Source organism: Haliotis rufescens, unplaced genomic scaffold (assembly GCF_023055435.1).
Source record: "Haliotis rufescens isolate VD_foot unplaced genomic scaffold, xgHalRufe1.0.p SCAF_6, whole genome shotgun sequence".
NCBI lineage: Eukaryota > Metazoa > Mollusca > Gastropoda > Lepetellida > Haliotidae > Haliotis > Haliotis rufescens.
The window spans coordinates 44599930-44625846 of NW_025964334.1; the positions used below are offsets into that span (position 1 = coordinate 44599930).

General features: G+C 39.7%; 1 protein-coding gene across 3 annotated transcripts in view; it reads left to right on the forward strand.

Annotated features, from left to right (window-relative positions):
- The first annotated feature begins 208 nt into the window (after positions 1 to 208).
- Positions 209 to 25917, forward strand: part of LOC124142960 (meiosis 1 arrest protein-like) — a 40629-nt gene continuing 14920 nt past the window's right edge. The window contains exons 1-10 of one of the 3 annotated variants that reach the window (XM_046511733.2): positions 209 to 458; positions 1158 to 1315; positions 1546 to 1725; positions 3019 to 3132; positions 3582 to 3717; positions 5918 to 6013; positions 11222 to 11301; positions 12559 to 12702; positions 12964 to 13065; positions 18689 to 18913. In XM_046511733.2, coding sequence (XP_046367689.2) covers positions 401 to 458; positions 1158 to 1315; positions 1546 to 1725; positions 3019 to 3132; positions 3582 to 3717; positions 5918 to 6013; positions 11222 to 11301; positions 12559 to 12702; positions 12964 to 13065; positions 18689 to 18913 — 1293 coding nt within the window. In that variant the 5' untranslated portion in view covers positions 209 to 400. The remainder of the gene's footprint in view (positions 459 to 1157; positions 1316 to 1545; positions 1726 to 3018; positions 3133 to 3581; positions 3718 to 5917; positions 6014 to 11221; positions 11302 to 12558; positions 12703 to 12963; positions 13066 to 18688; positions 18914 to 25917) is intronic. The other 2 variants (XM_046511734.2, XM_046511735.2) reach the window with 2 other exon arrangements.

The following is a 25917-nucleotide window of genomic DNA, read 5'->3' on the forward strand; positions in this document are numbered from 1 at the left end:
ATCATATTTTTCTAATATCAAGAGAAAAATTATATTAGGGACACTTTTATTTTTGCAAGTTGATATCAGAAAATTTGTCGGTTTTGAGATTTTTACCCACAAACATCTGCACACTCCGTCGCAGTGGTGACTCAGCATAACACTATGCTAGCTGGCTGCCGGCCGCATGGAACTCTGGGTAGGAGAGTGAAGCATCTGTTTCCGGCAAGCCTCCCTTTGAATTTTCGTCTGCTTCGTTAGCACGGAAGTTTTTGGTGCAACATTTTCAAACTGTTACCGGAAAGAAGGGGTTGTGACTTTTGATTATTTCTTTTCCTGTGTATAAAAGTAATAAAATAGCAAGCTCGGGCGCCTTTATAAGCTTTAGGACAGGCAGTTTTACTGTTGCGACTAGCCAAGTATGTCGAAAATGGCGTCTGAAGAGACAAGCAAAAGAAACCTTCTTGGAAGACAACCGGGTAGGCAGGGTTCATGCCATTGCAGTATATTTTTCAACATCTCACTTTGTTCGCCTTATTGGTCCATGGGGTTTCCGCGTACGATTATTGGTCCCCAGCAACCTACACTAGTAAGACGTGAATCGGGTGGTCAGGATCCATGACTTGGTTTGATTGACGCAATGTCCATGAATCGAAGGTCATGATGTAGTTGGTTGGTTTGGTTCCAGCTATATGACGGCGGTCTGTAAATAATCGAGACTAGACCAGACAATTCAGTGATTGATATCATGAGCAGCAATCCTCAAGCTTTTATGGCAAGCATGGGTTGCTGAAGACCTATTCTACCCTGGATCTTCACGGGTCTCATGATGTAGTCTAAATCAAAAGCCTAGATTGTCAGGTCCAGACTCGATTATTTACAGGTTGTTGTCATATAGCTGGAATAATGCTGTTGAGGCGTTAAATAATAAACAAACAACATACAAACAACTGTTTCTCGCTGAAACTCGTCACATGAACATCTCTTGTTTAGGAAAGGAGATATGTTCCAGAAATTGTATAGCCTAGTCAATCACTGCATGTCAGATAGGCTTAGAGTTAGAGCTGTGCAAAGGATTATCGTATTTCTGTCAATTTCTCATCGTCTGTAAGCCATTTAACACTGTTTTGATATTTTGATGTAAATGCCATTAAATGTCATATGGTAATTTATTGCAGCTCGATCTATATTGATTGACATAAGTTCCCCCTTTGACCATCATGTCTGTGGCACACTCTGTGACAGTCTAGAGAACCTGTTTGCTGTGGCATGTGGTCTTGCAGGACCTTCACGTATCCCAATGGTCAGCATCTTTTTGCTGACAGCTCAACCTGAGGTCAGACATGTCTTTTATTGAAGTGGTTTCAATGATGTTCATTTTAATTAGGCATATTTTCAAATTGACCTTGATAGAAGTGTGAAATTAACTGTGCAAAACTTTTAGTTTCAGTTTGTAAACACTGAGTGCTTGTCATCTTTTTTATTTTGTGCAGATAGTAAAATATAATAACTGTTCATTAACTGTGGATTGTAGTCACCACTTTGCACATTGGTTTAACTTTGCAGCTGTTGCTCCCTTTGTCCAGTTTGAAGGGTAACCTCTCGCGCATACAGAATGCTCTGAGAACAATCAAAACATCTGTGTCAGAAGTGGGGAATTGTCTGCCCAGGCACATTTCATGTATACCCCAGGCTGTACACCAAGCTACTGAACAGTTCAGGAGACAAGTGTGTACATTCACTCAGGTAATCAATGCAACTACAGTATGCCTGTTTTGTTGTGAAAGAGAGTGGTGGGATACCTTGAGTGAGTGAGTGATTTGGGTTTAATGCTGCTTTTAACAGTATTAGTTATATCACAGTGTGTCAGCTTGATGTGGGAGGAAAGCCTGAAGTGATGCAAGTCTCAGATGTTTACCACTTTGGTGAAACCCACAGGCACGGGTATAGTGCTGACCAACTTAGAAACATAATCAGGGCAAACCAGGATTCGAATCCACAATCATAGGTTTCTGGCATGCCTAAAGGACACAACTCTGCAAAGCGAATTGCGGCGCCTTAGATGCTGGGGCCACTCGTGCTTCCTGGGGTACATTGAGACACTGAATGATATATATTATATACATATATAATGTTCTTGTAGGGAGATTCCACCTCTATTCAGCAGATCCAGGCACACATAAGTGCCTTGTATGAAATTATGAACAGAAGTATGAAGTTGAGATATTTTTAAAATATGGGTTTGCAAATATATAAAGTTGGTTTTGAATGACTTGAATAAAACTTGCAACAACTGTCACTTGGCCCGAGCATTATGCCCATTACTGCTTCCGTGTTATATATGAGGTATAAGATCATATTCATTCTGTAAACGGAATTCTGTTGATTAAGTGACTGCTGGTTTGTTGACAACTTAAACATGTTGTTCAATTTGCGCCAGTTTTTTTCTAGATAATTGAGAAGTTTTATATTGATGATAAATGTTATTAGATACACAAATGTTTTTGATGTTGTAAAATTTATTGTTGATATAAGACTTTGTACAGTGTTAGTACTTCAATAGTCCTGTGCTCTTTAGTCTACAAATCCTGCAATCGAGACAACTACAGTTGGGAATATTTATGTATACTGGTAATTAAAATTTCTGTGTACATTACTGTGTACCCATGATTTGTTATTCTAAAATTTGATGTTACATTTTCCCTTGGATTTGTACTGTCGGGATTAACAGTTATTTACAGTATTGAAATACAGGCTGTATATTTTCTGCAAAATACAATGATATCTAAAGTGTTATCCATTTGATAATACATAGTAATTGCCTCAGTTCAGTATACCCTGACAACTCAAAATTATTTTGGACATCAGAGTATGAAGAAAAATACCAATTACCGGTACAGTTACAGAAAACATAAATCTTATTAACTAAGAAAGTCATACAGTGAAAAATCTCTTGAACATATCTTGTTTCATGCCATGGCACATTTTCTCGTATAACCCTCCATAATCCCTGATTATTACTTTTATTTTCATTTTCAGCCAGGTCTGTCAATGAATCAGCTGGAGGTGATTATTCTTGGCTGTCGTAGTGGAGAGTTTGTATCCAGGCAGATTGAAGCAGTATCTGACACTGTACACATTCAACACCTCAAGGTAAGTTTAATGTAGACTGTGTGCATTCATCTAGGCTATATGCCTTGAAACATGTTGATACCATGATGTTATCAGACTATTCAGTCATTGAAAGGAACTTATTTTTGAACGATCATTGGTCTCAGAATTCATGATCTGTTCCTTTGATGAAAACAGAAATGAACCAATCACTAATGAGGTTTATTACAGTGAGGGACAGTACTGATTGACACAAACTTAAAATATATTGCTTGACATGACATTGTGTTGTCCTATTGTTCAGCCTGACAGCCTATTTAGTCCCTGGAGATGTTGTTTTGAATCACCACTTATACATTCCTACCTTCATGATACTAAAACTTCTAAATGTGTCTTAAGATATTGACAAGTTGTCAAAGATTGTGTTATAACAGAACATATAATGTTGCCTGTTCACCTAACTGAAATGTAGCTTATTTCATGCTTCCTAGCGTATTGTATGTGTGACGTTGACACCCCAGCTGTGTGGCAGCGAGGATGGGTTGTTGGACATATCCAGTCAAGGTAGTGGTGTATCCTCCACCAGCGTGATCACAGGGTTGGTGGATACTCTTACCCTTGATGCAGGTAATTCTGCTGACTGCAATGATTTTTATGCATTGTTCAAAATTAGGCATGAAAGTCAAGGGATCCTCCTCAAAATGTGAAATTCAAAGATGAAGGGCATCCTCACATTTAAATACTAAAGCAGCTAAACTCAAGGAACGTAGGAACCCCTTAATTCTAAAACACTGTTTTAGATGACCCTGCTTAGTGCTCGTGTTCAAAGTGACACTGCCTAGAACCCGTCTTCCACGTGACCCTGCTTAGTGCCAGTATTCCAGATGACCCTTATAATATTAGCCCAGTGGTCGCTGTTGTACAGTGTCCTTGCACAGTTAAAGAATTAATGACTCTCATATTTTGTTCCCTTGTGATTTAATGACGCACTCTTATCATGTATTGACTTGATGTTTGTTATCTCCTATATGTTCTCTACCTTATTAATGTGTTGAAATTGTTTTGTTACTGTGATTTTCAAACATTAGGGGAATTTATATGTACACTTGGATATTTCTCATGTATTTATTTTTATTTTTGCCTCCTCAATAATTGTACATAGCTTGTTGTAAATCTTTAATGACACAGTTGGACAGCTTATGTTAAGCGCTTTATTTTCATACTTACATCTTCTGTGTGGATATAGTAGTTAGTTTGCTATTCATATTTTCCCCATGTTTAAAAACACAATTGGGCTAAGTACCCCAGACTATTGTATTCCAAGGCTGTTCAGGAGAGATTGTTTTCTCTGAGGCCAACGTGCAGTACATATATAAACTTTATCAGATTTTTGTGCCTTTAGGCCGTTTTACGGAACGGCATGCTACTGGGTGGTTTCGTTAGTAAGTGATTACTGGGCACTTTTGATCTAGTACTGACTTACTCAGACTGTATTGATATAAACTAACTTACTAGGGTTTCCAATACTCAGTTTTTCTAGTAATCTGTGGATAACCAACCTTCCCGTGATTGTCTAGCGTTTTGGAAATTTTAGTATTTCCTTGCTCAGTCAAAGTGACTGAATCTTTAGTCTATTAGACTGGTTTGATAGTGACTTATTTTAGAGATAGCCTCCTGTGTTTATTTCCTGTTATCTAACCCAGCCGAGGTTATTCCCTCATTAGAGTGTCAAGTTAATTAACTCAGGTGTTAACTGGTTGCAGTCGACTTAACTGACTGTCTAGGCATCTTGTCTGTATCTTGTCAAAGTGTTGTTTTAGCTACTCTCATTTTATTACTGTAATACAGCTGCTCAGCTAAGTTGCTTGCATATTTGTTCTGATGTAATTAATCAGTGATCTTTGTCAGCACAGATTGGGCTTATTTATACCTGTGAACCTGTTACCATGTTCTCATTATTACTTTGGTCTTGTTTAATGACACCCTGATCATTAAAGCACAGCTCCATGACACAGATGTCCCTGCTTAGTGATCTATTCCAGATAACCCTATAAGTACTTAAGTGTTCAGATGTGGTTCTGGATGTCCCTGCTTAGTGCTGGTATTCAAGATGTTCCTGCTTAGTGCTTGTGTTCTCCACAAGCGTACTTAGTGCTGGTGTTCCAGATGTTCCTACTTAGTGCCTGTGGTCCAAATAATCCTGCTTACTGCTGGTGTTCCAGGCGATCCTACTTAGTGCCATTGTGAAAACCCCACCAACCAAACAAACCTGCTGAGTGCTTGTGTTCCCGACACGCCCAGGTCCAGATAATCATGTTTAGTGATTGTGTTCAGGTCAGTGCTGCTGAGTGCCCTGTGGTCCAAACAGGACTGATCAATTGTTATATTCTGCGTTTGGGAGGGAGAGAAATATATTTCTGCTTTTGATTGTTGGAAAAAAGGAAATTCGCTGACACAAAAATTACATTGATTCAAGGTGATTTTGTCATAAAAAAGTATGCAGGCTTATAGTTTTAATTAAAAAAAATATCTGGTTTTGCAGCTGTATCTGAAATGATATATAGACTCCCTACCAGATCTCCTCCTCCCCCATCCCATATCAAATGGTTGGCCCCTTAGTCATCTTGTTCCACACCACACATGCTTTGTGCTCGTGGTCCAGATAACCCTACCTGGTGCTTTTGTTACAGACAATCCTGCATGGTGCTAGTGGTAAAGTATCGTATTTTTTTTTTTCTCTTGCTTTTCAGCTTATGTTAATATAGAATCGAGAATTTATATTTCAAAGAGAAATCTTTTGTCATCTTTGTCATTTCATTTTTCTGAGATTGTGTGAGTCTGCAGAATTTCTTCCATGGTTGGTTGACGGATTGCGGCAGTGACAGCGAACACCTCCACATTGTGTTGCCCTCCAAGTACACAGGTGATGATAGCTTTACAAGAAGTTACATGTATAGACATGTCTGTTGTCAAGATTTTATGATAGCTTCATGCTTGTGTATAATATTTCAGTTATAAATATGTTGTTGCTATTACTGTTACAACCAAAAAATAAATGCCTCTCCCAGGGACAATAATGATATTAATCTTAATCTTGCAGGCATTATTCTCGGTCTGGACACTGATTGGCCTGAGAAATGGCCTATAGAACAAAATGTTCAATCTAAAAGCAAAGTATGAGCTATTAAACTCCCTGATAGGAAACAAATGCCATAGTTAGATTGCTTGTATCTCAGTTTATTTTTTATAGCTTTTTGCAATAGTAGACAAATGTTACAAATAAAGTGTTAAATGTTACTGAAAAAGGTCATTGTTTGCATAGAAATAATGAAACTCAAAATACCATTATGAACAATCCTGACATATCCTATAGCAAACAAAAGTCATCATATGAAACAAAGAACAATGTGTGCAAGAAAATGTCTGTGCACACAAAAGGATGCCAAATGCTAAAGGACAACATATAGAGTATGTTACTCAAGGTGGCGCTGCAGTTGTTACAACATTCCGAGTTAGATTGGCATATTTCAGTGTGTAAATGATACATGCATGCAATGCGCAACACAACGTGGGGGTGTCCAACATATGTATGTACCGTATTATGTTATTCCTCTGCCACCCCTATGTGATGTCCTGTAAATATTGCAATTTTAGTGCAGCTTTAGTCATCGCCTGAGGGACCTTTTGAATTTTGTGTTTGTAATAAGGCCCTGGAAATCAGAAAAATCTGAACGCTTCAGCCAGTACCCATAGTTCCCAGTTATAATAATCACAATTACTTCATATGTTCAAGTGCATTGGCATTGAAACATAATGAGCAATAATGACAAACTAATTTTAATTAGGGGTGTCTCAATGATAGGAATGTTTAGTATCACTATATCAACTAAAAAGTATCACAATATATTGATATATACATTTTGATTAATAACAAAATTTGTTATTCTCTATGAGAATAAATAAAATAGATAAAGAACCAGATGTCTACACTTTGAACAATGCTTCATAACCTGGGTTTACCCGGCACAATGACTAATGGCTTGCTAATATCATAGAATCCATCCGAAGAAAGACCTAATGAATGTATGTGTTGTTATCTTCAGTTTCCTGTTAAGCATACATGTATTATGTACATGTCGGCATGAACCGATCTAACTCGGAATGCTGTACAAAATGCAGCCATCGGGTGTTCTTTATTGTGAATGTTCTCCTTTAGTGTATGGTGTCATTTTGTGTTCAGAAGAGTTCTTTTGTTTCATATGGCGTCTTTCTGTTTCTATATGATATTTCAAGGTGTTTTAAGATCCATTATTCATATGCAGATAGACACAGACTGACTATATTCAGTACTTTAGGCTCTAGACCCATAATACAAACAAGATGGAAAATATATTTTAATGTACATGCTGAATAAATGGCTGGAGTACAATACACTTATGTAACAGTGATAGATGAATTGCTTCTAATCTTTAGAGAAATTAATAATTGCATTTAGATGAAATTGAAAGAAGCAGTCATAAAATCTCTTAAGATTACTATGAATGATTAGATGCAATCCAATGCCTTAAGACAGCCATATAAATCCAAAACCAAATCTAAATAAAATATTTCTTAGATGCCCATGTATGTTTACCTTTATTATCAAGAGTTTTAATCATTTTATGTGCTTGGTGGAGAAGCCTATGCTGTGCTAGCGGAGTCAATCTGCACCAGTACTTAACTGCTGCCACGTGAAGATCTGGGTTAGAATAGGTCTTTAGCAACACATGCTTGTTGTAAGAGCCGATTAATGGGAGCGGATGGTCAAGCTTGCTGACTTGTTTGATGCTTGTCATCGTATCCCAATTGCACGGGTCATACTCATGACATCAATCACTGGATTGTTTGGTCCACATTAGATTATTTACAGACCGCTGTAATATAGCTGGAATATTGAGTTAAACAACAAACAAAACTTAACTTCTCTAACTGTATCTATAATGATATTGCATGGAGACTCTGTCACACTCTCCCAGAATCATATTGTTATTAGTATACTTGTTAACTCTCAAATGATTGGCAAAATCTGGTGTGCACACTGTCAACAATGTTACAAGAACTGGTTCCCCATATCTCAGATCCATAGCACGGAATAGATGTGATGATAGCATAAAAAATGTTAAAAAAAGATCATTATGACTAATGTATCCAAAATGTTTCTGATAGTTGTGAATTGAGAATACTGCTCTTCTTGTTAGAGGTGCTAAACATGTTTGAGCCTTTGTCCATCAGGATTTAGGTGAAAAAACAATATCAAGGTATCTGTACATGTTGGCAAGTGTTATTTCTTCCCCAGGACCTCCATTTTGAAATACCATCATTTCAGTTTTGTTGAGATTTACTTTCATTCCAGTTTCTGCACAAAGACTTTGCCGAACATAAAGTTTCTTTTGAAACTGTAAAACAGTGTTGAGATACAGATGAGACACCTCAGTAAATGACCCGTGAAAATCTAGGGTAGAATAGGTCTCAGCAACCCATGCTTGCTGTTAAAGGCGACTATGCTTGTCGTAAGAGGCAATTAACAAGATTGGGTGGTCAGGCTCGCTGACTTGGTTGATGCATGTCATCGTATCCCAATAACGTGGATCAATGCTCATGATAAGAATCACTAGATTGTCTGGTCAAGACTTGATTATTTACAGACCACCGTCATATAGCTGGAATATTGCTGAGTGCAGCGTAAAACAACAAACTAACTAACTAAATTGACCTTTAACATCAAGGTTGAAGAGGCACTTGAACAATATTTCATGATTTATATAGTTAAATGCTTTGGAGAAGTCAATAAAAAGACAATCAAACCTAATATCTGTATCATGTGTTCTAAGAGTAATCTGGAATCACAAATCAAAAGGTTTTTAAAATGTCCATACAGCATTTTGCCACTTATTTACTTGGAGTAATTGTAGAAATTCTTTCCAAAACGCTTTTGGATCATTCCTTGACTCATGAAGCTTTATCCGATGTGTTTGAAAATATTCATCTATTTTTTTAACTAATAGGTTTTTTACTAGTTCTTCTTATAGTATCAATATGTGCTAATATTCTTCCCAAAAGTCCTGTAAGCTCTCAGAGATGCATATTTCTTTTGTTTAATTTCTTGTGATTAATTACACGTGAGTCAAAAGCAGGTTTTAAACGTGTTAACAGATATTTATTTTGTTTTGAAGTGAAGTTGACTTTTGTAATATTGCTGACAGAAAGTGCATGTCTGAATGTTAACACTAGTGATCTCCCGATTCTCGCCTTTTTATCATAAAAATGCCCACCACAAGTAAAACAGTTGCAAAACTACGAAATTCACGAAAAATAAGGTTAAAAGTTTTAGTAATTGTGTGCAATACTAAACAAAGTTAGTTGCAGGATTTACAGAAATAGAGTGCTGAGTTTTGAATTTTTGGCAGTGGAATACAGCAGGAACTGATACGAGCAAGTGCTTGCCAGGATATAGTCCATTACCATTATGAGTTGTGCAAGTAACTTTCCCATCTCCATCATCAACAAACCCCACTGTGAGCATGCAATCCTAGTTTAACTCCACATTTGTTATATCTTGTGTTATCCATGGTATTTCTGGGGATATTAAAAGGATTGGTTTGATAATCATCACTGTTATTATGTATATAATGCAAATAACCAGATGTTATAGTCTAAAAAAGTACACATCGCAGCATTAAAGGTATTCATAAGTGACATACAATACAGTCCCCAAAAGAGTCACATATGAAACTAATATATCTGCTGCTAATACGATCATCTTTCATGGACACTGACACACCACCGCTGCATAGACTCATTTGGTTTTGCTTAAATCTGCAATAATGAAATGTTTAAAAACCAGACAGTAACTTATTGAAGTCTTTCGGATGTCAAGCAAATGTCTCACAGAGTCCAATAATGTCATATTTTGAACAGAAATACTTAAAATCACTCCAGGTAGAATTCACATGCATATGCAAGTAATTACCTCTTATTATTAACATTTAATAATTTATTTGTAGTATGTGAGTATTATTACATAATGGAGATCTTTATTTCCATTGATGTATTTTTAATTGGATGGCTGTCCATAGGAGTGGGCATAAATAGAAATGTTGTCTTTTCTTTGTCTTCTGCATCCAAGGGCTTTTAGGGTTGCAGCTTCAGTACTAAAGATTAGTCAAAATAGATTACTTTGCTAAGTTAAAGTTTGTTTCTTTTGAATACATTGTAAAACAATCTTAACTTTTTAATAGAGAGTCTTCAAAAATTGAAGGGGAATTCAATCAAAAGCATGCCACATTTTTCTGATGTAGTAGCAGTGACAAGTGCTCTTCATAAACTGTAAATGTCGTGTGATGTTTTAAGGCTATGAACATATTCATGGCACACTTTGCAGCTAGGACCCCTTGGTATTTCTGTGTGAATGCACTTAGTGTGTGACTTCAATATTTGCACCAATTTCATTATTAATTTATTGATGGTTGCTTCCTTCGTCAAAGGAGAGATTAATTCTCACCAGTTTGAGAGTGCATTGTTTGTTGTCATTCTAATATAAATGTTTATCAGCTGTATTAATAAATGACTATTTGCCCATCCCTTGTACTGTCTGATTGCACATTGATCATGTCAAATGATGTCATTTCCTATCATGACAGCCACTTTTTATTGTCAACTACAAGTGGTAAATGGCAATCTGATATGAGGAGAGAGAAAGTCAATTATACCGATAAACAGTCAATCTGAGCAAACAGTTGTACATTCCTAAAAATTCCTCAAGGTATGAAAATCATAGGCATGTGCTGGACGATTTGATACAAGCATTGAATAAACATCTGAAAAAAATACTGGATGTTTTCTTACTCATATTTTGGTAACTAAGGTTTATATTAATATGATAAGCAAAAAGATCTCTTACAAAATGACATTTTGTCAATCAGAGAGATGTTTTAAGTAAATAAATGAGAGTTTTATTTTCTATGGTAGGATTATGGAATTGTAACATAAATCATCTAACATTAGAAGATGTTTCAAGCTGTGGTTACAATCCACAAGGATTTGGTGTCATTTAGTTGTTGCTTGTAGATGTTCATGGTGAGTTATGTTACAGATGGCTCGAGACTTGTGCTGAAGTGTGACCTGCATGAAGGAATCCTCAACCCTGCACAGCTACCATACAACACAGCATATGTAGGGGCACCTGCAGCCATGCTGCGTATAGTTGTCATTCATACAACACAGCATATGTAGGGGCACCTGCAGCCATGCTGCTTATAGTTGTCATTCATACAACACAGCATATGTAGGGGCACCTGCAGCCATGCTGCTTATAGTTGTCATTCATACAACACAGCATATGTAGGGGCACCTGCAGCCATGCTGCGTATAGTTGTCATTCATACAACACAGCATATGTAGGGGCACCTGCAGCCATGCTGCGTATAGTTGTCATTCATACAACACAGCATATGTAGGGGCACCTGCAGCCATGCTGCGTATAGTTGTCATTCATACAACACAGCATATGTAGGGGCACCTGCAGCCATGCTGCGTATAGTTGTCATTCTTACAACACAGCATATGTAGGGGCATCTGCAGCCATGCTGCGTATAGTTGTCATTCATACAACACAGCATATGTAGGGGCACCTGCAGCCATGCTGCGTATAGTTGTCATTCATACAACACAGCATATGTAGGGGCACCTGCAGCCATGCTGCGTATAGTTGTCATTCATACAACACAGCATATGTAGGGGCACCTGCAGCCATGCTGCGTATAGTTGTCATTCATACAACACAGCATATGTAGGGGCACCTGCAGCCATGCTGCGTATAGTTGTCATTCATACAACACAGCATATGTAGGGGCACCTGCAGCCATGCTGCGTATAGTTGTCATTCATACAACACAGCATATGTAGGGGCACCTGCAGCCATGCTGTGTGTAGTTGTCATTCATACAAAACAGCATATGTAGGGGTACCTGCAGCTGTGCATATAGTTGTTATTCATACAACACAGCATATGTAGGGGTACCTGCAGCCATGCTGCGTATAGTTGTCATTCATACAAAACAGCATATGTAGGGGCACCTGCAGCCATGCTGCGTATAGTTGTCATTTATACAACACAGCATATGTAGGGGTACCTGCAGCTGTGCATATAGTTGTTATTCATAGAAGCAGTATGAGGAATGAATAATCCTCAGGTCTCTTCCACTGTTTCACCATGTCATTCCCCTGATAAGCCCTGATAGAGTGACTTGAAGTAGCCCTAAAATGTTGTGTTTGTACAATAAGTTGTGATCCATAAAATTCCTGGTTACAATTAGATCTGACTTCAAAATGCATATAAAGACTCATTAAAATAACTTGTATTAAGAAACCATTGTTTGGGTAATGTAATTAGAAACATTTCATGCTAATATGATGCTCATTTCCTGGCAGACCCTGCACCCTGAGAGTGCCACCTGTAAACTGGTGTTTGCCAGCACCAGCAAGGCAGCTGGTATCACTGTCCCAGTACACAGCATCTACATCACAGCACTCATTCACACGGCAGCAGTGTGTGAGTCAGTCATATTTGGCCTGGTATGTGTGACACCCTTTACAGTCAAACCCTTATCAACTAATGCGCACATTTTCATAATTGTGTGTGATTCCCTCAACTGTTAGCCCATCATCACAAAAGTAGTTTTAATATAAGATACCTATTCACTAATCTATCATTGTTACAAAATTAATTCCAAAAGGCCAGATAATGCTTGCCTAAGTACCAGTTTAGGTTTTCAAGACAATATGACCATGTGAGTGTTATATTGTACAAGATGGATCACGTTGGTTGTGTTTCAGCCTCTAATGGTTCAACCAACTTCATGCTGGAAAGTGGACTGGGATGATTTGGAGAAAAATCAACAGAACTTCAAGGCTCTCTGTCATCTACTCCACAAGAAGGTATGTTGCAGGTACAATGTATATATTTGATGTGTAACAAACATGCAGCACAATTCTGGAAGGGATAATAACCGAGTGAATATATTCAGTCATATGTGGACCGCCTTGATAATTGCAGGACATCTGTAGGCTAGAACAGGGGCAGCAACTTGTAATTGGTGCTGTACCACATGTAGGTTAAAGAGGAGAGCTTGTTCAAGTAGGGACGATTGGGCACCTGGAGGAAACACTTACTACTTCTAGGAGGATCATTTGAAAGGTAACACTACCACTCGGAAAGATTTCACCGATACAAAATCCTTTGTATATGACGAGTTTTAGCATTAAAGATGCCAATCAAATAACATTTGCATCAACTGAAACTCCCTCTCCTGGCATTTGCGTTCTTTGAATTCTGTCCATGAAATGAAACTGAAAATCAAAATTATACAAATAAAATCAAACCATATGGTGTCAAATTTGGTACATATCATCAAAGAATTAAATGATGTTGTGGAATAGAATAAAAACATTGACTCACATTCAAGAATGTTTCAGCGGGTCATTGTGACCTTTACTTTTTAGAAGCTAGGAAAACCCTGTCTGTAAGGTGATCACATGACTAAAGAGGACCACTATTACAACCCAGGGTATAAGGGCGATCTGTGGAGGGGGACCACATGTAGGGTAGGAGGACCACCTGTGTGGTAGGAGGACCACATGTAGGGTAGGAGGACCACCTTTGTGGTAGGAGGACCATGTGTGTGGTAGGAGGACCACATGTAGGGTAGGAAGACCACCTGTGTGGTAGGAGGACCACATGTAGGGTAGGAGGACCACCTGTGTGGTAGGAGGACCACATGTAGGGTAGGAGGACAACCTGTGTGGAAGGAGGACCACATGTAGGGTAGGAGGACCACCTGTGTGGTAGGAGGACCATATGTAGTGTAGGAGGACCACCTGTGTGGTAGGCGGACTACATGTAGTGTTGGAGGACCACACAGATGGACCACATGTAGGGTAGGAGGACCACATGTAGGGTAGGAGGACCACATGTAGTGTTGGAGGTCCACATGTAGTGTAGGAGGACCACATGTAGTGTAGGAGGACCACCTTGCGGTAGGCGGACTACATGTAAGGTAGCAGACCATCTGTGTGGTAGGCGGACTGCATGTAGTGTAGGAGGACCACATGTAGGATAGGAAGACCACAGGTAGTGTAGGAGGACCACATGTAGTGTAGGAGGACCACCTTGCGGTAGGCGGACTACATGTAAGGTAGCAGACTATCTGTGTGGTAGGCGGACTGCATGTAGTGTAGGAGGACCACATGTAGGGTAGGAAGACCATCTGTGTGGTAGGCGGACTACATGTAGTGTAGGAGGACCACATGTAGGGTAGGAAGACCATCTGTGTGGTAGGAGGACCCCATGTAGGGTAGGAAGACCATCTGTGTGGTAGGAAGACCACATGTGTGGTAGTAAGACCATCTGTGTGGTAGGAGGACCCCATGTAGGGTAGGAAGACCATCTGTGTGGTAGGAGGACCCCATGTAGGGTAGGAAGACCATCTGTGTGGTAGGAGGACCACATGTAGGGTAGGAGGACCACCTGTGTGGTAGGCGGACTACATGTAGTGTAGGAGGACCACATGTAGGGTAGGAAGACCATCTGTGTGGTAGGATGACCCCATGTAGGGTAGGAAGACAACATGTAGGGTAGAAGGACGAGATGTAGGGTAGGAAGACCACATGTAGTGTAGGAGTACCACCTGTGTGGTAGGAGGACCACATGTAGGGTAGGAGGACCACATGTAGGGTAGGAGGACCATCTGTGTGGTAGGAGGACCACATGTAGGGTAGGAAGACCATCTGTGTGGTAGGAGGACCACATGTAGGGTAGGAAGACCATCTGTGTGGTAGGAGGACCACATGTAGGGTAGGAAGACCATCTGTGTGGTAGGAGGACCCCATGTAGGGTAGGAAGACCATCTGTGTGGTAGGAGGACCCCATGTAGGGTAGGAAGACCACCTGTGTGGTAGGAGGACCACATGTAGGGTAGGAGGACCACCTGTGTGGTAGGCGGACTACATGTAGTTTAGGAGGACCACATGTAGGGTAGGAAGACCATCTGTGTGGTAGGATGACCCCATGTAGGGTAGGAAGACAACATGTAGGGTAGAAGGACGACATGTAGGGTAGGAAGACCACATGTAGTGTAGGAGTACCACCTGTGTGGTAGGAGGACCACATGTAGGGTAGGAGGACCACATGTAGGGTAGGAGGACCATCTGTGTGGTAGGAGGATCACATGTAGGGTAGGAGGACCATCTGTGTGGTAGGAGGACCACATGTAGGGTAGGAAGACCATCTGTGTGGTAGGAGGACCACATGTAGGGTAGGAAGACCATCTGTGTGGTAGGAGGACCACCTGTAGGGTAGGAGGACCACCTGTGTGGTAGGAGGACCACATGTAGGATAGGAGGACCACCTGTGTGGTAGGAGGACCACATATAGGGTAGGAGGACCACATGTGTGGTGAGTGAGTATGGTTTTAAGCTGCTTTTAGTGAGTGAGTGAGTTTGGTTTTACGCCATTTTTATCAATATTCCAGCAATATCACGGCGGGGGACACCAGAAATGGGCTTCACACATTGATCCCATGTTGGGAATGGAACCCGGGTCTTCGGCGTCACGAGCGAACGCTTTAACCACTAGGCTACCCGACCGCCCCTTGCTTTTAGTAGTATTCCAGCAAGATCATGGCGGGGCACACCAGCAATTAGCTTCACACACTGTACTGAATGTTGTAACCACCGCCTGGACTGTGTAAGGTAGAAGGATCACGTGGGCCACTTAGAGACAAAGACCACAGGTGGGGTATGGGGAGCCATTGTAGGACTGATAAACCACTTCTAGGATAGTAGTACTTTTTGAATGGCACTAGAACCACATGAATAGTTCACTGGTGTGATAGAAAGAACACTTCTAACATAGAAGGATCAACTGTAGGATGGGAAGATCATTTCAAGGCTGGAACATATTGCAGAACTTCTGCCTCCTTGCACTCAAGGAGAGAGATACCCATGTAAACAACATCATTATTCTCATTATTGCTCAAGAAGAGCCTTCATAATTCCAAAATCAAACAGGAAAATGTCTTTATATTTAGTGAATGAATGTTACAGTGTTATAATAAGGATCATTCTCAGAAGATGTCAGATTTGCAAGTGACAAAAATGACAAAATAGTTATATTTTATGAAGCACATTTATTGTAATTTCATTGAAATATAACCATTTGAGTATTTTAAAAAAACTGAAATTCACTCCTCCTGATTGGTACTTTATTTGTACACATTGTAGAAAAGTAACCATAATTTGGTGTATAATGGCATACCAATATAATGAGATATGTTAGATACACATGAACTATTGTCCATAAAGTTATTGCTAATATCAATGAAATGTTGTGTAAATTTGTTTACTATGTATACTACAGTCATAATTTGAATGTGCATTGTGGATGTAACATTAAATATGTCAAATCACTTGTCATGTAGCATTTACCAATGGTATGGTACAGTTATTTTAATGTTTACAAGGACATTATGACTCTGGGAAAACCATAATGGAGTAATAAGTATTTCTTTTGTTGTCACTACCTGGAGGGAAGGGGACAGGAAGGACATGGAGTAACAGGAGGGACAAAAACTCAAATTCTATTTTAGTAAAAGAAAACACAATATTTTTCCCCATATACCTCACTATACTGTTTTTAAAGGAAAATCCTTAAAAACATGTCAGCATGTGCACAATAACTAAACATTCTTTCTTCCCATGCACATAGTCATTGGTCTCAGTTGGGACCACAGGTGTGACCTGACATGTTTTGAGGGGTTGTTTCAGCGGAAAGTCAATCCAATAATCACCTATTTACATTGAAAGGTATAATCCTTGTCGTTAGATACTTAGTAAACAGCAAAGCAAAAGAAAAATTTGACTTCAATCATTCTAGACTGGATTGAGTTCAAGCACTATGGTGTTTTAAAATCTTAATGTCCCTGCAGTGACTTGGCCTCATAAAACTGTTTCACAGCAAAATGCAAATAACCATTATAAGTTAGGAATTAAAAGTATGTACATGTATCTTCAAATATGAAATGTAATGTTGTTTTCAACATGTCATTGTTTTCAAGAAACCTTGATGTCCTTGCTGATATAAGGGACGTCACTTGTGTTACTTTTTCAAAGCAAAGCACAAATAAATAAGTTCATTTGAAATGGTGGCTTTGTTGCTTCATGTACTACTTGATAATGGAAACAATTACTTCCAATATGTAACACCAGATGATGTTACTTTTAAAAATGTATTCATTTGGAGATTCCTCCTGTTACCTTTTTCATTGTAACAGCAGTAGGACAGATATAGGAAGAAGTATTTGGCTCTATATAATATTTTGACACACTTTGTTCTACCTGTTTCTTGGAAGCACATGGTCTGAAAAATTATTATGAACGAATAAAAGCTATTCAAAATATGAAAAACCTATCACAATATAAGTGACACATTTTAGTGCTCAGTGACTTCTTACCCCTCCTAGACAAGATAAAATATGAATTTGATCTCCAAAATCAACCCACCATTGAGGAAAGACAGGAAGTACAAAGGGCATGTTGCCTAAAAGAGTGGATTGAATTTGTGGTACAAAGGGAGCTCTCATTCTGATAACGGGAGTGACAAAACAAATTAACAGAACAAATGTAATTTTCTTTGAAATATTAAATTACTAAATCAGTCAAGAACAACTATAATTGTTGATCTTAGATGTCATTTATTATCACTTTTTAAAGGCTTAAAAAAAATAAAAGATTTGGGTCTCAGGCAATGGGTTTTGAAAAGGCGGTCTTTTTTGGGGGGGGGGGGGGGGGGGGTTGTTCAAACCAGCGTTAGAAATTGGCACTAGTCCTATAGTCCTTGCCAAACTGCCCAATGGTAAAGGTATGATAAGGACTAGTAGAAATTTGCCAATTTTAAGGGCTTTGCTATATGTTATCATTATAAGGACTAGTGGCCGAAAACTGTTAGTTTCTAACCCTGCAAACTAGTATGTACCCAAATGAAAACAACCTGGGAAAGGGCCTCCCTACGTAAATGTATTCCTTGATGAGTAAAATACTGGGATAGAGTTTTTGACTACCACTGGACTTGTAATATTTAAGGATTTTTTTATTTTATTTAAAAAAAAAAATGGAAATAAAAACAAAATGTGCGGCAAACTTAAGGATGATGCAGGCGGTGCCTGAGAATCAAGACTATTATTTATTTAAGCCTAAATAAACATTCAATTTCTGCAATTTTACATTTGATGGGAGGCTACTCTGTTGCACGTTTTGTTTTCCTGTTGTTGCATGTTTAGGGTACTATTTTTGAAAATATGTAGATAAAGTGTGATTCTATTATATCCAGTTGAATAAATATAAACAAAATAAATATGAAATACTTGGCATTACAAAATGTACAAGACATTTTTAGACCGATACACATATGTACTATTGTAATAGCTTGTCCCCAAATATTTGTATTCTTTCTACCTATATTCTCTTTTTAAATACTAGTTTTTAACATTGAGTGTGTTTGTGACAGGATATGGTGATGTTGGGTCAAATGGAGCATCCAGTGCAGCCTGTGAAGGCCTCCTCTCATCCACCTCCCCCCTGTGGGTGGTTCATTCTGCTGCCGGGCCCTAACATCTCACTGCTGTTGAAGTCTGTGGCAGTCAGTGAGCTGCTGCTGCCGGCTGGGCCAGGGCAGGGGGGTGAGGAGCTGTCAGAGGACAGTGTGGACTTGCTGGCTGGAGTTCTGGATCAGGTAACAAGCTTTCACAGAGAGTCAAGGCCTGTCACCATATCTCAAAACAAGTGTTTCATGATTGAGTGAGTGATTTAGCGCTGCTTTGAACAGTATTCCAGTTATATCACGGCGTGTCAGCTTAATGTGGAGGAAAGCCCGAAGTGATGCAGGTCATAGATGCTTGACACTTTGGTGAAACTCATGAGCATGGGTATGGTGCTGACAAACCAAGAAATATAATAATAGTAAACCAGGATTTGAACCCACGATCATAGGTTTCTGCGTGCCCAAGGGACGCAACTCTGCACAGCGGATTGCAGTGACTTAAATATCTGGGCCACCTATACCCTGTGATTGCTGACTGACATTTTCTGAGATCACTCAGATAGCTCACATGTAAGCATACCAATTTCCCTTTGATACCAAAAACAAATTTCAACTATTAGGTAGGTTGAAAGGTCACTTATCAATTAACCTTTCCCTGGGCCAGAGTTTACCGTATCCAGGAATGATCATGTCAGCATGAGTCATCTGCTATTAATATACACTTAAAAAAAACTAAGAGATCATGAAGTATAAATGTTAATATCAAGTACCCCTATTAGTTTGTTTGTTTGTTGTTTAACGTCGCACTCAGCAATATTCCAGCTATATGACGGCGGTTCAAGTATAAAGATAAGGGTTGACAACAAACATCCTATGCAAGAACGTATTTCTCTTTGAAACTTAACACCAAAACTCATCTGATAGTTTGCATGTGCCACATGCAGTAGCCCCACACACGTGCATAGGGTTTTATTCCTGATTTTAACATTTTCCAGGAAGGTTGATCAATCTCTGTGGACCATTATTTCTGTCAATCTTAATGATTCTACTAATCATACAGTTGCGATTTACTTGATTTCATTCATTGTGTGTGTATGAACTGGTGATGGGAGTAAAGCCTCTACAGGCTGTTGGCATGCTGGAAACTGGCAGAAGTCAGTATGCAGTGGCCAATATGATCAAAGTTTCAGATTCTGTAATTAGCAGACTGTGGAACAGGTACCAACAAACCCTCAACAAATGCTCGACAGCCCCTTACAAATCGTCATATTGCCAACAGACGTTAATGGTGTACACAACCTCGAAACCGGGGAATCTTCACTGGTCACGTGTCATGTTTTCATATGAGTCATGATTTTCTTTGCACTTCCTAGATAGCCATGGTCATGTCTGGTGACGTTGAAATGAACATCAAGCCAATGTCAATCTGAGACCTCATGACAGATTTGGTCATGGATCGGTTATGGTGTAGGGTAGCATTATTATGACTGACCAAAATCCCATGCCATATTGTGTAAGGAAGGGTTACTGGACTGTACTATCAACATACTGACACCCTTTGTTTTCCCGTTTGCAAGGCGTGTGGGTTGACGTTTTCTTTTTTGAGGAAGACAATGTCCCTGCTCATCTACACAAACCATCACTGCTGACCACCATAGAATGCCGTGGCCAGCAATGAGCCCAGACTTTTCCTCCTTTGAACATGTCTGAAACATGATATGGAGATGATAGGGAGACGTGTGTGCCTGCTCAGGACCGCTTTAGTGAAGAGCTTTCCGACGATGCTCAGCAATTGCTTGTTCTTGTTAAAGGTGAAGCTGCAGTCTCTCATTTCCCTCCCACTTGCCAGCACTGACACAGCTGTTTTCTGGACTATGCTTCTAGCTATTTTGTAGAGCTTGCAGGGACTTCATGTTGGGGCAGCATTTGTATTCTGATAGAGCTGCATGGCGAGACCTTTCAGAAGTCAGTTTTGAGCCAGCCAGGAGTTTTCCCACTGCTTCTTCCCAAAGGCTGAGTGTGCAGTGGCGTGAAGGGTCTTTCTTTGTGCATCCTCTTTGGCTGGAGTCAAGGTATGGTCTGTGTAGCAGTTGGCAGTGTCATATGAACGTATGATGAGAATGTTCCTGTGTTGGCGCCATCTTGGGATGCCAGTGCTTTGAAAAGGGGTGTCACCAGGACACCTTGTACTGAGGCTTGTTCTGGAGGAAGGAATTGGTGGAGCACAGCTGTTGTAGTGCACAGCTTAAAAAGCTGTTGTCCATTTTCGTTTATGTTACCAACTCATCCTAAGCCTCCTGTGTGGGAGTAGAGGGTAGGAGCATACAGGCCTGTCAGATGTAAGGAGTTGGAGTATGAAAGTCTTTATTCAATTCTCACCAGGTTCTATCAACCTGGGCGCTGAATACTTGACAGCAAAACCGATGCCATGATGTCTGGTTTGATCAGCTGCCTTTTTCTGCCAGAAGAACGAGTAGTCCCTCTCACGCAGAGTGCCAGAGGCTGGCAAATATGTTTCCTGCAACGTGGGCATGTCCACTTGCAGTTTCTGTTGTTAGTTGTTGATCATAGCCATCTTGCAGATCTCCTGGAGGTCCACTGGTCATCTTGGTGCCAACATTCCAGCAACCCAACCTAACAGCTGGCTTCTTGAGCATCTTTCTTCCTTTCTTTATTGTCTTGTCTTTTGTAAGGGGGCTTCCCAGCTTTAGGCGGGTGTTAGCTGTCTAGTGAGACATGATGATCCCTCCCACTGTCGGCGCAACTGCTTGCACCATGGTTTATGTCAATCAAGCTAGTCAGAACGAACTTTGACTTTGACCAATAAAATGACAACCAAGAAAATGACATTAGCCAGTCAGAAAGCAGCTTTCTTGAGCTATATGGCACTAGTTTCAAACTGGTGACTTACATTCCAGACTATTTGGCAAAGTTCTCGATTCAAAATTTGAAAACAGCGTTAGAAATTGGCACGAAACCTGTAGTACTTGCCAAACTGCCCAATAGTTAAGGTATCATAAGGACTAGTAAAAATTTGCCATTTTGAAGGGTTTTGCTATATGTTATCATTATAAGGACTAGTGGACTAAATATGTTATTTTCAACCCCTGGAAAACTGAACAAAACATTCTGGAATGTCTAATAGATGACCTAGATAGTATGGCACTACTTCCCACGGGCAGTGCAAAGTCTCTTCCCTTCAAATATCTATCCATGGACCTAAATATAGGTCCATGGTTTATCCAAATGAAGCGGGAGATAGATGAGGATTTTGACCGATTCAGTTCTAAAGCCCTTAATCGTTGTTCAGAATACCCTGTGTTTACCTTTTCAAGGGTTTCTGATTACAAAACACATTCTGACTGTCACATTCCTGATCTGGTAAGCTACACTCTGATTGGTCACCCATAATGGAATGCCCCCAGGCCTTTGTTTAGCAGCAGCAGAGCCTCCTCTGCCCAAAGCAAAAGGTTTTGAAGCTCCAGACAGCCATCTTTCGCTCTGCGAGCAATTCCGCAACGTAAAGGCAAGGAACTGGACTTGACTGTCAGAGGCGCATGAGCAATTAATAGACATTGGAAGCTTGTCCCCAATACAACTTTAACTTTGACAACCTTCATCAGTTCACAGTTCATTGAAAGCAGTGAATTAAAAATTTGACGTTTCAATACACAGTCTTAAGAGAAGGGCACATTAATATTTTTTCTGACAATGCGAGGCATTTGTGAAAAAATCAGTAAACAGTTGCGTGATTACTTTTTTAAAAAAGATCTTGCCCCCCCCCCGAAAATGAAATGGTTACTCCCTTACTTGTGAATAATGTCTGTCACTTTGACAGTGTAGTGTACAGGTTTCATTTCCCACCATGATATTGGTGAAATACTGCTAACATCTGTGTAAAACCATGCTCACTTACTCAAGTATTAGTGAATACAAGTAAAAAGGTAGTCATAAAGAAGTCAAGGTCATGTGACAGTTGGTCAAACTGCATCATCTTAAAATGATCGACTATCTGTTTGAAGAGCTGGGATAAAACTTTATCTTGGTATGAAGTTCAAAGTAACAATAGAATATTAAATTGAATTCAGACAATTTTCAAGCTTATAACTTGATAATCTCTTGCAAAACATATTGCAAAAGATGCACATATGGCAAGACATGTTGAGGACAAATCCTCAAGGATTTTAGGTTTATTTGTTATTCATTACATATGAATATGTCTATGTTTTAGGTTGAAAAATGTTGAAAAATGAAACATATTACATTATTTTAGCTCCCCAGAGACATACTAGCCACCAAGTGGTTTAGATTTATCACAGACATTGTGTGAAATGTCTGGGAATGCACCTCTCTTTCCTCTTAATCCTAAATGCATACTATTGTCTAATGAAAACATCCATACATGTACCTGTATGTTACTTCCTTCAGTGAGGTATCACAGCTACATCATGTATACATAGTGACTGAGTGAGGTACATCATGATGTAGATGAGAATGAAAATCGAGTGCTCACTGATCCATTGACTGGGATAATAATAGTGTAGCGCTTTGAGCATCCACTTGGTGAATGGAATCTGGCGCAATATAAATGCACTTATTAGGGCTCCAAGCCGAAAGGCTGTAGAGCCCTATTGTAATCGTTCGATTTATTATTATTATTATTTATTATTATTATTATTTATTATTCCGCCGATTTTTGTACCCGCCCTAGCAAAATAACCACCAGCTCGATTTTGTTCAAATTTTGTGGGTGTTTGTAGACCGTTGGGTACTAGTGCCCGCCAGAAAGCCAAGGCCGTAGGCCCAAAGGCCAAGGGCAGATAACTGAAAAACAAGTATTTTTTGACGATATATTTTGCCCTGTTGCTCTACAACCGTTTGCCCGTTTACTTTCAAACCTTGCATGTATATACTGCTTCAGTTGCTTGATATTTTTTGTTCTTTGACTTTGGTCATTGATCACGTGGTTTGGCAGCCATATTGGATTCAAGGTTTTGACAGGGTTTTATGGGCACCTGTCTTCAAATACTATCTCCTCTGAATCCGCTGCATGAAATGATTTCAAACTTTTTGAGAATTGTTCCCATACAGAACACAACAAATGAGTTTAGCCGTTTTTTTATATCTCTTTTAGTTGCGGTCATATTGGATTTGGATTTTGACCAAAAAATTACCCAAGTACAAATACTGATGGAAGCGCCTCATAAATCTACTATAAACCCCCATTCACTGGCTTTGCAGATACCCTAGGGTTCTCCACAGCCTTGTTCAATATTATGTGTACTACCCTTGACGACCAGAGTTAGAATTGGCCTTTTTCAAACGATGCTTGTCTCAAGAGGCAACTATGCTTGTCACAGGAGGCGACTGATCGGATTGGGTGATCAGACTCGCTGACTTGATTCTTCATTTCTCAATTGCCAATTGCTACGGTACCTTATTTTTGACAGCGTTGTTAAAAGCAAACCATTTGCAAACCATTTGCGGATTAGAATATGGAGGTCGGCATTTAGTCCACTCTGGGAAACTGTGGCACACGCCAATTTGGTAGCGGCAATGTCCTGCAAACGTGGACTATCTTTTGATGGAGTTGGTACAAGCAAACCATGTGCGGATTCGAACATGGTCGAAGTCAAATATTGGTTAAGAATACACTGGGACACATGTCATGATGTCTCACAGGCGGTTTATTACATTTAACGGCGTTGGTACAAGCAAACCATTTCGGGATTCGAACATGGTCGAAGTCAAACATGGGTTAAGAATACACTGGGACACATGTCATGATGTCTCACAAGCGGTTTATTACATTTAACGGCGTTGGTACAACCAAACCATTTGGGGATTCGAACATGGTCGAAGTCAAACGTGGGTTAAGAACACACTGGGACACGTGTAGTGATGTCTCACCAGCGTGTCATTACATTTGATAGCGTTGGTACAAGCAAACCATATGCGGATTCGAACATGGTCGAAGTCAAACATGGGTTAAGAACACACTAGGACACGTGTGGTGATGTCTCACCAGCGTGTCATTACATTTGATAGCGTTGGTACAAGCAAACCATATGCGGATTCGAACATGGTCGAAGTCAAACATGGGTTAAGAACACACTAGGACACGTGTGGTGATGTCTCGCAAGCGGTTCCTTACATATGATGGCGTTGGTACAAGCAAACCATTTGAGGATTCGAACATGGTCGAAGTTGGAAATTGGTTAAAACATCCTGGGACACCCAAGCACATGTCAATTTAGTAGTGGTGATGTCTCACAAGAGGTTCCTTACATTTGACGGCGTTGGTACAGGTAAACTCTTTAAGGATTCGAATATGAACGATGTCGGAAACAAGTTTAGCACTTTATCTCAGCAATGCGACAGGAACCCAGGGTCCGGACGAACGCAAAACGCTAATCCGTTTGACTGGAGCCCAACTGACAAAGAAGTTACAGCCTGTTAAAGAGTCCCCAAGCCGAAAGGCTGAAGAGCCCCAGTGTTAGCGTTTGATTTAATATTATTATTATTCCGCCGATTTTTGTACCAGAGCTAGCAAAATAACCACTGGCTCGATTTTGTTCAAATTTTGTATGTGTATGGAGACCGTTGGGTACTAGTGCCTGCCTAAAACCCAAGGCCGTAGGCCCAAAGGCCAAGGGCAGATAACTAAAAATCAAGACATTTTTAAAGATGTATTTCGCCCTATTGCCCCGCAACCGCTTATCAGATTACTTTGAAAACTTGCATGTATCTGCTGCTTGAGCTGCTTGACATATTTTGTTCTTTGACTTTGGTCATTGGTCAAATGGTTTGGCAGCCATATTGGATTCAAGGTTTTCACAGTGTCTTTTGGGTACCTGTCTTCAAACGCAAACAACTCCGAGTCCACTGCATGAAATGCTTCCAAATTTTATGAGAATTGTCTCCACACACAACACAGCAAACTCTCATAGCCGTTTTGGGATATCTGTTTTAGTTGCGGTTGTATTGGATTTTGATTTTGATAAAAAAAATTACCGAAATTTTACTTTAACGATCATATCTTGTTAGCTTGTTGACAGAAACTATTGCAAGTTTACATGAAGTTAGGTATCATATGCATCTTATTTTCTGTTCTTGGGTGCATGGAAAAAGTAACAACACTTGGTGGTAATATTTGATTAGAATTTGGGACACCCCTGGAACACGCCAATGTCCTG